The 13,541-nt window shown below is 48.2% G+C and overlaps 1 protein-coding gene and 1 pseudogene across 3 annotated transcripts in view; one reads left to right on the forward strand and one right to left on the reverse strand.

Moving 5' to 3' along the window:
- SEC16A (SEC16 homolog A, endoplasmic reticulum export factor) overlaps positions 1 to 13,541 on the forward strand; it is a 57,827-nt gene that overhangs the window by 30,523 nt on the left and 13,763 nt on the right. For all 3 annotated transcript variants that reach the window (XM_070955899.1, XM_070955900.1, XM_070955901.1), the window contains exons 13-22: positions 1,219 to 1,336; positions 3,919 to 4,030; positions 4,617 to 4,722; positions 7,066 to 7,206; positions 7,977 to 8,090; positions 10,473 to 10,662; positions 11,028 to 11,264; positions 12,126 to 12,202; positions 12,762 to 12,809; positions 13,004 to 13,165. In XM_070955899.1, coding sequence (XP_070812000.1) covers positions 1,219 to 1,336; positions 3,919 to 4,030; positions 4,617 to 4,722; positions 7,066 to 7,206; positions 7,977 to 8,090; positions 10,473 to 10,662; positions 11,028 to 11,264; positions 12,126 to 12,202; positions 12,762 to 12,809; positions 13,004 to 13,165 — 1,305 coding nt within the window. The remainder of the gene's footprint in view (positions 1 to 1,218; positions 1,337 to 3,918; positions 4,031 to 4,616; positions 4,723 to 7,065; positions 7,207 to 7,976; positions 8,091 to 10,472; positions 10,663 to 11,027; positions 11,265 to 12,125; positions 12,203 to 12,761; positions 12,810 to 13,003; positions 13,166 to 13,541) is intronic.
- Positions 5,134 to 6,077, reverse strand: LOC139325846 (securin-like; annotated as a pseudogene).

Genomic DNA, 13,541 nt, shown 5'->3' on the forward strand with positions numbered 1-13,541 from the left:
GGCATTACAGTTTCCATGCTTCCAGGGAATTCTGGGACCAATGGCCTCAATATGCAGAGACAAGTACCATATTTTTCTGTCTATAAGACGCCCCCCATGTATAGGATGTCCCCTCCACTTTTCATACTTAAAATTCAGAAATCAATATTTTAAACATTAAATAGAAAACATTTATTTTTGCAGAGTAAGACATTCACTTACTGGTACTGGTATTTGTTTGTTTGTTTATTTATTTATTCTGACATTTTTATGGGCTCAGAACGCTCCAACATTACCGCTCCTTGTTGCACCTGGGCACTGGCTACACACAGCATCAGCTGATGTCAGTAACATAAGGCTCATAATCTGAGGAAACCTGTTAGCTTGTCTCTGCAATCGGTTTTGCTCGTGAGGCTAGTTTGCAGAGATAAGGTATCGGCAGTCTCGCAACCGCAGTGTTCTGACCCAACTCCTCAAACACGACAAACTCTCTGAAGTGAACTCAGAAGATGCCTTTATTAGGAGTGCCAGCAGCCCCAGCAAAAAGTTTCTCTTTCAATGCAGGCTAACAAATCTGGCCGGAAGATGAATAGTTGTCTGCCACATCTATTCATCTCCACCCCCTGCCTTTTATCCCCAGAGCTAGGGTGGGGCTTTGCTAGCAGCGGTGGCTCTTCCATCCCAAAGACCGGCCCATAGATTTCCGCTGTTCTCCTCTCCTCTGCCTTCTGTGCATCCACACATCAGGCACTGGACCCAGCTGTTCCTCCTCTTCTTCATCAGCCACCTCCAGACCTGGGGGCTGTTGACTCTCCATCGGAGGGCTGACGGATGGCCAAGGCTCTGCCTCTGTCTCTGCCAACTCCATTCTGTCTTCCCCCTTGGAGCTCTCAGATTGCCTTGATGCTGAGCCTGACTCCACGCCTCGTCCTCGTCTGATTCGGCTGCTGGAAGAGACGGTGGCCGACAGGCCACAACACACGGTTCTCCTCCCCCCACCCCCCAAGTGCATAAGATGCCTCTCCATTTTTAGGTCAATATTTTTAAGAAAAAGCATCGTCTTATACATGGGAAAATACAGTATTTCTGTAGACCATTTCAGCTCCTCTGTGCTCATCCTGGCTGGGATGCACATCCTTTGTCCCCATTCAAAGCCAACTTGGGGGCTTTGTAAATTTGCTGCCTCCTCTTTATCTTTCCTGGCTCACAGCATCAGCCTCTCCCCCTCTTTTCTTTTAGTGCTGTGGAGATGAGAAGTGGGGAGACTGGAGACCTCACCTGGCAATGGTCCTGTCCAACCTGACCAATAACACGGACGTCGAGTCAAGGACGATCGTCACCATGGGGGACACGCTGGGTAATCCTGCAAGGGCAAAGGGTGTGGAGGGGGGGCAGTGAATCTGGAGCGGGGGGAGGGGTTCCATCAGGATCTTGTGGCCCCAGGAGGCTGGATCTCTTTTGTAAGGGTTAGTGACAGGAATCCCAGCAAGTAAACAATTTTTATTATTTACTTACTTATGTTTAGCCATCACCATCTCGCTCATAGAGGCATTCTGGGCTTTGTACAAATAAAAGTTAAAACATAAACACTGAATATAAAAATTTAAAGTAGGGGCAGGGATAGTTAAAATGTGACGTTAAAAATGACTTAAAACAGGGGTCTCCAAAATTGGCAATTTTAAGACCTGTTGTTCTGCCCCAGCTACGGGTTAGTTTACTAATTTAAATCAGTCTTTTCCGAACAAAGGCTGTTAAATTAACTTCATTAACAGCTGACAAGAATCCAAAGAATAATAACCGTAATCTTACTGTGGTTGGCAGAATGCCCAGAAGCAATTTGCAGGAAACTGATAAGAGAAACAAGATCAAGATGCGAAGGAATGTGAACGAAGTTGTTTCCTGCAAATTGCCTCAGTCGTCGTCCTTCCTTAAATAGGCTAGGGGAGTGGCCAATTAGCCCCAAGCCTTACTCTCGAGGAGACCTCCTCCTGAGGAGCCACTCCTGCCTTTTGGCAGCTCTGTGCGCTCGTGCATCGAGAAGAGGCTCCTCCTCTTCTTCCTCTTGACTTATAGGAGCTTCTGGAGGTTCTGAAGGCCCTGGCTGAATCCCCGCCTCTGGCACCACATCTTCTCCAGCCTCCTCACTGTCCGACTCGAGTGCCAGCTGCACAGGCTGCTGGCACAGCACCACACCAGCCTCCTCGCTGTCGGAATCAGCTACTAGCTGCACAGGCCGCTGACGGGCCACAACACCTGTGGACTTCAACTCCCAGGAACTCTGGGAGTTGAAGTCCACAAGTCTTAAAGTTACCAAGGTTGGAGACCCCTGGCTTAAAAGGCTTTCAGGAGGGCAGAGCCAGGCCTTGAGATAATTTTGGGTGTGTGTGCAAAGACTGCGCTTAGCAAGGATGGCGCAGGTTGACCTCAGGTGATAAAGGGGACCCCGTAGGGTTTTTTAAATATTTTTTTCTGGGTTTTTTTAAATACAGGTAGTCCTTGACCGACAACAGTTCGTTTAGGGACCGTTCAAAGTTTAACTCACTGAAAAATGTGCCTTATGACGGTTTTTCACAGTTTCGACGTGCAACCCTGTGGTCACGTGATCAAATTTCAAATGCTTGGCAACTGACTCATATTTATGACGGTTGCAGTGTCCCGAGGTCACGTGATCCCCTTTTGCGACCTCCTCACAAGCAGAGTCAATGGGGAAGCCAGGTTCACTTAACAACCGGGTTACTAACATCAACTGCAGTGTTTCACTTACCAACTGTGGCAAGAAAGGCCGTAAAATGGGACAAAACAACAAAAGTCACTTAACAGAAATTGTGGGTTCAATTGTGATCGTAAGTCAAGGACTACCTTTATTTCATGCGAACAGAAAAAAATAAAAATATAAGTAGTTAAAATTAAATAAAAAGAAATACAAAAGCCTTGGTGTCAGGTTTCGATGTCGCCCCTTCCAACTCTGTTATCCTGTATTCTGTATTTTGCCCTTTCAAAACCAGATAACTTAGACATTTCCAAAAGACGATCCTTAATATTTAGAATAGTATCACTTTTCCAATTTCTTAGAATAATTGTTTTAGCAACTCCTTCCCCTGGTCATGTCTGGTAGAACCATAATGCCTGAAAGACCATCATATTCCAGAATTTCCAGATTCAGTGTAACTTTTATATCGTTAACCTTAAGGGATTTCTCCATAAATCATCTTATTTATAGTACATTATATATGTATGTATAAAAAGTTACCATCTATCATTCAGAAGAGGCAGTTTCTTCAAAAAGATGGGACTCGTAACACCAAGGAAGCCCATCATACAATCCGGGAGCAAATCTGGAATGAGCTTTTTTTTTAAGTAAGGAAGGTCAAATCTCAGCCGGTCTACCTGAAAGATGCTTGAGCCAGGAGGGCTACCTTGTTGTGTAGTGAGAAGATCAATTCCAGACCATCCTTAATGAGTCACGGTGGTGCAGTGGTTAGAGTGCAGTACTGCAGGCTCCTGCTGCCTGCCGGCTGCCTGCAATTTGAACCTCACCAGGCTCAAGGTTGACTCAGCCTTCCAGCCTTCCGAGGTGGGTAAAACCGCTTAAAGAGAGCTGTAAAAGCACCGTGAAGTGGTATATAAGTCTCAGGGCTACTGCTATTTGTTTGTTTGTTTGTTTGTTTGTTTGTTTGTTTGTTTTTGTTTGTTCAACTTGTATGCCGCCTTTCTCCGAAGACTCAAGGCGGCTTACAATGCATTTAAAAACCATATATAAAACATTAAAAGTTAAAACCATTAAAAACAATTAAAAATATTGCTATCCTCCCCGTCTCGGTGGTCCTACCTGAATCAAGCCTTTGAAGTTGTAAACTCCTGTGGGGGGGGGGGGGGTTCAGGGATGCTCCCGGTGGGATCTGCTTCCTGAGAGGATTCCTTCTTTGTCTTTGGTTGCAGCTTCCAAAGGCCTCTTGGATGCTGCTCACTTCTGCTACCTGATGGCCCAAGAGGGTTTCGGCGTCTACACCAAGAAGACCACCAAGCTGGTGCTGATCGGTGCAAACCACAGGTGTGTGGGGATCCTTCCAGTTTTCTCCCTCGGGATCGAGCTGCCGCCTTGGTTCCTTCTGCCTGTCCCACTACGGAGACCGGGACGCTGCTTCTCCAGGGGAGCCCACCTTCTCCAGGCGTCGCTGCCCTTCCACACTCCCCCTCGAGTTCCGTTTGCAGCTCAGGCAGTTGTGACCACGCAGCCTCGTTTGCGTGGCGCAGATGCAGAGGGCTCGGTGCAGCTCTGGGCTCTCACTCCCACTGCTGTGTAGAGAGGCTGGCACATCAAAAGCAGCTCTGCTGATTGGCACGTAACAGAGGAGACATGTCACTGGGGCTCGCCAAGCCTTCAGCAGGGGGTGGTTTCACGTTTTAAGTAGGAATCCCAGCAAAGGACCCTGGGGCCTCTGCTGTAAACTCATGAGGGAGGTTGCTTGCTTCCCCCACCCCAGTCCTTGACTTGATGCCCCTTGGAGGGGCAAAGTTAAGCCCCCTCCCTTCTTTTCAATGGCTCCAGCCAGACTCACTGTGCAGTTTCAGAACCGCACAGTGTGCTGTTATGGGCCATTGAAGAAGGATGCCGTTCTCTCTTTTTCTGCTCTTAGCTTGCCTTTTCTGAAGTTTGCCAGCAACGAGGCCATTCAGCGGACGGAGACCTATGAGTACGCGCAGTCCCTGGGGACTCAGCCATGCTCCCTGCCCAATTTCCAGGTTTGCATCTCCCTCCCTCCCTCCCTCTCTCTTTCTCTCTCCTTCCTTCCCCCCTCTCTCTCTTTCTGTTTTCTTTCTTTCTCCCTCCCTCCATCTTCCTTCCTTCCTTCCTTTCCCTCCCTCCCTCCCTCCCTCCCTCCCTTCTTCCTTCCTTCCTTCCTTCCTTCCTTCCTTCCTTCCTTCCTTCCTTCCTTCCTTCCTTTCTCTCTCTCTCCCTCCCTCCTTCCCTCCCTCCCTCCCTCCCTCCCTCTTTCTTTCTTTCTTTCTTTCTTTCTTTCTTTCTTTCTTTCTTTCTTTCTTTCTTTCTTTCTTTCTTTCTTTCTTTCTTTCACTACAAGTTCTTTATTATACCATTGAAAGGAGTTACAACATCATTCAAAATACAACTTTAAAATATAGATTGTTTACTTGCTACAAGGGAGGGGGAAGATCAGTTACTATTTCCTCCAGAGTGGCCAGAAAATCTTTAGTTGCCTGCAGACAGTCATAGTCCCATGAAATGAAAGCTTGTTTTGCAGGCTGCTTGCAAATCTATCGGGCGCACTAACAATAAGACAAATAAGAGCCTTGGTGGCGCAGCAGACTAAAGCACTGTTAAGTAACACCAGCTGCCTGCAATTACTGCCAGTTCAATTCTCACCAGGCTCAAGGTTGACTCAGCCTTCCATCCTTCCGAGGTAGGTAAAATGAGGACCCGGATTGTGGGGGCAATAAGCTGACTTTGTATAAAAAAGAACACCGCTTGGGGGAGGGGCCGAAAGCCCTACTAAGCAGGTATATACAAAAGTATGAAGGCTATTGCTTAACGCATTGTAAGCCGCCCTGAGTCTCCGGAAAAGGGCGGCATATAAATCGAACCAATAAATAAATGAACTCCAGTCAAAGACATACGGCTCAGCCGCTGCTCTTCAGGACCATCAAAGCTCTCAAAATCTAGAGGATTACAAGAAACCAAACATTCCCCTTCTCTGGACATTCTTCAGGAACCATGCTATAGCTTTCAGTTCTGCTTGTGTTTTCATTTGCCTTTTTTTTTTTTTTGACAAGAATTTTTTTCCCTTTTAGGGAACTGACTGGTTGTTGTTGCTAGAGGTCTGTTCAGACTTCCCAGAGCCTTCCTGACCAATTGAGATTCCGTCAGATTCACATTAGCTCTCCTTCTAACAAACACTTTTGAAGGGGCCCGTAGCGGTTTTAGTCAGTCCTTTAGCAGCAGTAGCGGTGCCAGTTTCTCCCATTTTTTTTGTCTATGATATATGTTGGCATCAAACGATCCCTGGACAAACACTTTGTGTAAAACCTACCGCATCTCTTTGTAAAGTTGCCGGCCCAGCAACCGCTCTCGCGTGTCTCATGGATCGCTGCAGGGCCGGAGTTGGTGGAAAACCCGGGGGCCTCCCTAGGCTCTCTTCTAGCCAGTGATGGAAATTTGGTGCTTGGATTTGAGGCCTGTAGATCAAGGGCCACTTGCCTTCTCCGGCCTGTGGGGCCGAGCACAAGGGGGTACGTAGCGCAAGGGGGCTGCTTAGTTTCTCCTGCTCCGTGTCTCTGCCTCCTGACGGCACTCAGAAGAAGGTTCCGGATGGAGCTGCAGATTTCCCATTCGCAGGAAGTCCCAGGTCCCTGCAGCAAATTGGGACCAGGTGCAAATCACAGCTGGCTTGGGGGACTTTCCGGATGAGCCCCGTTTAGAAAGGGGCCCAACTGCTCAGCTAAGATGCTGTTTTTAGAGACCTCCCCCTTGGAGCCCTCAGACCAGAAAACGTTTGATGTTCGTTTTTTTTTGCACAATCTTTTAATTCTTAAGGCGACAGAAGAGGAAAATGTTTAACTATATGACATGGGAGCAAATGTAGTACAGGTAGTTCTTGACTTATGACCACAATGGAGCCCAAAGTTTCCCTCATTAAGTGAGACGATTGTTAAGTGAGTTGTATCCCATTTTACGACCTTTTTTTTTTTTTGCCATGCTTGTTAAGCGAATCCCTGCAGCTGATAAAGTTAGTTAAGTGAATCTGGCTTCCCCCATTGACTTGGCTTGTCAGAAGGTCGCAAAAGCGGATCGCATGACTGTGGGACGCTGCAACCGTCATAAGTATGAGCCAGTTGCCAAGCATCTGAATTTTGGTCACACGACCACAGGGATGCAGGAAAGGTCATAACTGTCGAAAACAAGTCCCTTTTTTTTCAGTGCTGCTGTAACTTTGAATGGTCAGTAAGTGTGAAATGTTGTAAGTCGAGGACTACCTGTAATTACTGTTAAGGAAACGGACGTGAAAGGCAATTGAGGTGAGCCTTGGTTCTGGCCCCGTCCTTGTCTCAAAATCTTCTCTGCATTCCCAGGTGTTCAAGTTTATCTACGCTTGCCGGCTGGCTGAGATGGGGCTCATTGCACAGGCCTTTCATTACTGCGAAGTGATTTCCAAAGCCATCCTGACAAACCCCGGCTGCTATTCGCCGGTTCTTATCAGCCAGGTGATCCAGGTCAGCACACTCCGCAGCAGGATGACTCGCTTAAACCTTTGGGGGGCGGGGGGGAGCCAGAGAGCCCTGCCCTTTTTCTGGGACCCCGGGGGGCTAGGCTTGCCAGGTATTTCAGATCACAGCACCCCCTTTTCCTGTGTACCATTCCCTTTGCCCAACCTTCACTAACTTTGAGCCCTCCAGATACGTGGGGTCACAATTCCTAGGGCCCCAGGCTGTGACAGATTAACAGAGTTGGAAGGGACCTTGTAGGTCATCTAGTCCAACCCCCACCCAAGCAGGAGACCCTACACCATTTCTGACAGATGGCAGCCCAGTCTCTCCTTGAAAGCCTCCAGGGATGAAGCTCCCACAACTTCTGAAGGCAACTTCTGTTCCATGGGTGGATTGTTCTCACTGTCAGGAAATGTCTCCTTATTTCCAGGTTGAATCTCTCCTTGTTCAGTGTCCATCCATTCTTCCTTGTCTGCTTTGGAGAATAGGTTGACCCCCTCCCCCCTTCCTCTCTGTGGCAGCCCCACAAATATTGGAAGTCTGCTATCCTGTCTCCCCTGGACCTTCTCTTCCCTAGACTAGCCAGGCCCAGTTCCTGCAACCGTTCTTTGTGTGTTTCAGCCTCCAGTCCTTTGATCATCTCAGTTGCTCTTCTCTGCATTTTTTCTAGTCTCAACCTTTTTTTATAATGTGATGACCAAAACTAGATGCAGGACTCTAGGTGTGGCCTTACTAAGGCTTGATATGACTTTAACTCCTCATTCTTCATTTTACAGATTTCCTCTCAATTGCGGCTCTTTGACCCTCAGATAAAGGAGAAGCCTGAGCAGGAATTATTTATTGAGCCCAACTGGCTAATTCATCTCCGACACTTAGACGGGCAGATTAAGGTAAGTTTCATATCCTTTAGGATGTTTGCAGCAGGTGGGCGCAGATCGGTCCAGCTTTGTTGAGGGCTAACTCTGAGGCCTAGAGATGCTGCTGAGGTTTCTTTTTAAAGTTTTGTAGAAACGTCTCAGAAAAAAAGGTTTCCTTGCCAATGGACATGTTTCCTCTGTAACTGTAAAATGTTGGCTGTGGTCAGATCAATGCCGTCGGTCAGGCAATGTCGGCTGGCGGCCCCCAGGGGGAGAGCCTTCTCTGTGGGGGCACCCGCCCTGTGGAATGAGCTGCCTCCTGGAATACGATTGATCCCGGACCTCCAGACCTTCCGTAAAGCCCTGAAGACGTTTTTATTTTATCAAGCCGGCCTAGCCTAAATGGTTTTTAATTGGGATTTTAAATTTTATGGATTTGGGGTTTTAAATTGGGTAGCCAGTGATTTAATTCTTTTTAATTGTCTTAACTTTTGCATTTGTATGTTTTTTAATTTTTGGCTGTTCACCGCCCTGAGTCCCTTCTGGGAGAAGGGCGGTATACAAATTAAATTAATAAATAATAAATTAATAAATTAATAATAGAATAGGAATAATGGAATGGAATGGAATGGAATGGAATGGAATGGAATGGAATGGAATGGAATAGAATAGAATAGAATAGAATAGAATAGAATAGAATAGAATAGAATAGAATAGAATAGAATAGAATAGAATAGAATAGAATAGAATAGAATAGAATAATAGAAACTTTATTTGGCCAAGTGTGATTGGACACACAAGGAATTTGTCTTTGGTGCATAAGCTCTCAGTGTACATAAAAGAAAAGATACATTCATCAAGAATCATAAGGTACAAGGTTACAGTCATACAGTCATAAGTGGGAGGAGATGGGTGGTGGGAACGATGAGAATATTAATAGTAGTGCAGACTTAGTAAATAGTTTGACACTGTTGAGGGAATTATCTGTTTAGCAGAGTGATGGCGTTTGGGGAAAAACCTGTCCTTGTGTCTAGTTGTTCTGGTGTGCAGTGCTCTATAGCGTCGTTTTGAGGGTAGGAGTTGAAACCGTTTATGTCCAGGATGCGAGGGGTCTGTAGATATTTTCCCAGCCCTCGTTTTGACTCGTGCAGTATACAGGTCCTCCATGGAAGGCAGGTTGGTAGCCATGGTTTTTTCTGCAGTTCGAATAAAAATAACAACAGAAGTTAGTTAATAATCCCTAGGATTTTTGACACACAAGACCATTACAGATAGTCCTCAATTTACAATAGTTCATTTAGTAACCATTCAAAGTTACAACGGCACTGAAAAATGCCCATTTTTCACACGGCCATTGCAACCTGCCCATGGTCACATGATCAAAATTCAGGCACATGAGAAATGACTCCTATTTACAACGGTCGCAGTGTCCCCGGGTCATGTGATCCCCCTTTGAGTCCATGGAGAAGCCAGATTCAGTTAACAACCGAGTTACCAACTTATCAGCTGCAGTGATTCACTTAGCAACGGAGGCAAGAAAGGAGCAAAACTCCCTGTCTTGATTTGCAAGGCTTCTAAGTGGGAGAGTTCAGGCGGAAGGCAAGTCCAGTGAGGTCTCCATGGATGCTGATTGAATTTGGGATCACTCCGCAGGGTGACTTAACCATAAAATGCCTCTCGCACCACCCCGAGTCAAGAGAGCCAGACCCATGATAGCAAACTAAGAGGATGCGGGTGGGTGGGTGAGGAGCCAAGGGAAGGAGGCCCCTCGGAAGAGAGAACAGAACAGAACCTTGGAGGTCTTCTAGTCCAGCCCCCTGCTTAAGCAGGAGAAGCTGTACCATTTCAGACAAGTGACCGTCTTTTCTTAAAAACCTCCAGTGATTGAGCACCCACAATTTCTGGTGGCAGGCTGTTCCACTGGTTAATTGTCTTCACTGTTGGGAAGTTTCTCCTTAATTCCAGATTGCTTCTCTCCTTGATTAGTTTCCATCCATTGTTTCTTGTCCTGCCCTCAGGTGCTTTGGAGAATAAGTTGACACCTTCTTCTTTGTGGCAGCCCCTCAAATACCAGAATACTTATATCATGTCACCCCCTAATTCTTCTTTTCTTTAGACTAGCCAGATCCAAATCCTGCAGCCAATCTTCATATGGTTTAGTCTCCAGGCCTTTGATCATCTTAGTTGTTCTTCTCTGAACTTTTCCCAACTTTTTCCAGGAAAAAAAAGCTTAGGCCAGCTAGACTAAGCCCGCTTAGGTGGAAATCTGCTACAAATCCACTACTTTAATTCCCAAACGCCTTGCAACAATGTGTGTGCATGTGTGTGTCTGTGTGAGTTCTGCCTGGGGCTGGGCAGTGGCATCGAACGGCTGGTCTTAGCTGAAAGCGTCCATTGGCATCCATCTTGTTCCAGGAGGGCTCCTTCGGCTACAGCGTAGGGAGAGTCACCCCCCAGCAGTATTCCTCCAGCACGCCAAGCTCAGAGCACGACCACACCAGTCAGAACGAAGGCCTGGGAGGCGGCCTAGATGTGAGCTCCAACAACCCGTTGTTGGCCTCCCTGCTGCCCAACATGGTCCAGCCCGTCCAGCTGATGCCTTCAGGTGGGTGCATGGATTGCGAGAGGCTTCCTTTCCTGGCATCAAAACGTGGAAAGCAAATGGAACCCAGGCAGCCAAATGCCAGGCAGCCTTGTGGGAAGCCAGGCAGCTACGTAGGGGCTGCCCATCTGTCGGGAAGCATCCCACTTGCTTCTTTGATGGTGGCCAAGCAACCGGCTGTGTGAACGAAAGATGTCGGCTACTCTGAGGCCAGCTGTGGCCATCGCAGATGGTGGCCTGCAGTGTCCCCTGGCTGCCTTCCAGACCCCTCGTGCTGCTGTGCAGGACCATAAAGGAACAGTCGGGCTCATTCTGGACTCTTGCTTATTATGGGATGCAACTCAGTTCTCTTTCAATCCTTTCTCCAGCTCCTCCTACCATCCTGGATGGCACCGTGGCTCTGACCCCCCCTTCCCAACAGGAGCCTGCTGCTGCTGTTCCTTCCTGCTCCGTGGTACCTGCCTCTATGGGCCTGGGACCTGGCTCTCTGAACCACTATGGAGCCGAGGTGAACCCCATGTACGGGGGGTCAGCGGTGCTGCCAGCAGGTCTACCTCCTCAAAGCCCTGAGCTGCAGCCGCACGAGAGGACCCAGCACGAAGCAGGTTTGCCTGGGCGAGGAATGGGCGGGGAGGAATCGGCCAGCAAACTCCCTTCTCCAGAGAGCCTGTCTCATACTGCTTTTCTACAACATTTCTAGGGAATTGCAACATGGAGAGGAGAGGGAAAGGGAAAGGATCCGTTCATGGCTTTTCCCATTTAAAAAGCACATTTAGGATCCCATCCTCCTTGGGGAATTCAGCAGGGAAGCCTCCCTTCAGATTTCTCCTTGCCTTTGGTTGCCCTTGGAGGCTCCCTCTAATTGTAGTCCCATCTTAGGTAGATAATTAGAGAAGCTCCTAGATCAGTGTTTCTCAACCTTGACTATTTTAAGATGGGTGGACTTCAACTCCCAGAACTCCCCAGCCAGCCATGCCGACTGGGGAATTCTGGGAGTTGAAGTCTACCCATCTTAAAATGGTCAAGGTTGAGAAACACTGTCCTAGATCAGGGGTGTCAAACAGAAGGCCCGCGATGTGGTCTTTACATGGGGCCATCCTGGAAAATGTAAGGGGCCGGCCTGCATCGCTTCGGCCCGGTCTACCCAATGTGAAGAGGAAACATGCCAGCAGTTTGGTGAGTGGCATCAAGCTGGCCACACCCACCCAGTCGGCCATGCCCGCCCAGCCCTCCGAGGTCAATCACAGCCCTGATGCGGCCCTCAGTGAAATTGAGTTTGAGACCCTTGTCCTAGATGGACCTGCCCACACTGCATCACCAAGCCTTGGATCTGGGGCCCCATTCATTCATTCATTCATCTGTCTGTCATAGCCACTCATTTCACAGGCAGGTGGCTCTTTCCCCCCTTATTTGGGAGCAAGAAAGTTTACCTGTCCTTCCCTCTTTCTCTTTTTGCCTGATCCCAGGGGTGGCTGAACCTCCCGCATGGAAGGCAGTTCCAAAGTCCGGAGAGGAAGACTTCTACAGGAAGATGGAAATCATGGTATTGGCCAATTTTTTTCTCTCTCTTTATTAGTGACCTTCGTTGTGTGGCCACATTCTGCCCGAGGCCTTGTGGGAAGTTTCCAAGCCTGCCCTGCGTGCTCTGGCTTAATTTGGGCACATTAGTTCCGGAATGCCAAAATTTGTGAAGAAGTTCTTAGAATGACTTTTCTCTGAGCACTTCAGGAGAAGTCCACGGCCATGGCCCACTTGATCAGCCACATCTTGCCTGCCAAGCTGTGGCGATGGGGCCGATGGCCTTGGACTACCTCTGGGGCATGTGCACCACAGGCAGGGCCTCAGGCTGAAGGCAAGAAGCTCCGGTGAACCAGGAGCCGGGCTTCCTAGACCCCTTCAGTCTGGAGGTCAGAGACCAGGAGCAGAATAATCTGGTAAGTAAAGAAGATTCTGCGTACGAGTTCCTGGTTGTCTGTTTTTTTTTTCCTTTGCAACGTGACAAATTCACTCCTGGGATTTGAGCCAGTGGGACTTTTGCTGCCCACGGCTGTTCATGTGTGGTCTTCGCTGCTTGTTCAGGTGCTGACTTTGTTTCTGTCCAGGGCCCAGGCCGACGATCCCGATCGACCTCCCAGTCTTCGGCCCACATGGTATGCCCCTGAAACTGATTTGCTGCCACTCAGATCTTCTCTCTCTTAAATCTATCCTCCTCTCTCCATCACCACTTCCCATCTCCGTTGCTTGTTAGCACTTTTTCTCCTTCCTCCTCTTCCTTCTTACTACATTATTGAAGACGTCCCTTCTTAAAGCCAAAAAATTAAACTCGGTTGTTATGTAACCACAGGGCCTGGGGCGGCGGTCTCGGACCACCTCGGAGTCCTCCGTGCATTCTGTTGGCCGGGAGAGGCAAAACTCCGCCGCCAAGCAGCCTTCTCCGCCTCCACCCTCGATCCCCGAAAGGAAGAAAACCTCCAAAGAAGCCAAGGAGGAGCTGGCACCACAAAAAGTGAGCCATAAACCTTAACGCTAAGCAGAAACACTTCAGCTGCCCCTCCCGGAGAGAGTTCGCTCTTCCTTGCTTGGCGCCGATGCCTTTGCCAACCTCGGTGAAACTTTCTGGAGGCCTCCATCTCTCCTTCCCCCCACAAGCTTAGCACTTCCCCCCTCAAACCTATTTATTTATTTATTAGAAGATTTATATTGCTGCCTATTCGCACATGGCAACTCAAGGCAGCTTACAGGGGTATAAAAACTTCGTATATATATAAAAATAAAACTAATAAAAGAAAATAATATAATAGCCCCCCCACCCTGGCGACAGCAGATCACATGAGCCATTGAATGGGCTCCAACCTGCTCTGGGCTCCCCAGGCCCTTTTCAA

Source organism: Pituophis catenifer, unplaced genomic scaffold (genome assembly GCF_029215685.1).
Source record: "Pituophis catenifer annectens isolate HBS135680 unplaced genomic scaffold, rPitCat1.0.hap2 SCAF_17, whole genome shotgun sequence".
Lineage (NCBI taxonomy): Eukaryota > Metazoa > Chordata > Lepidosauria > Squamata > Colubridae > Pituophis > Pituophis catenifer.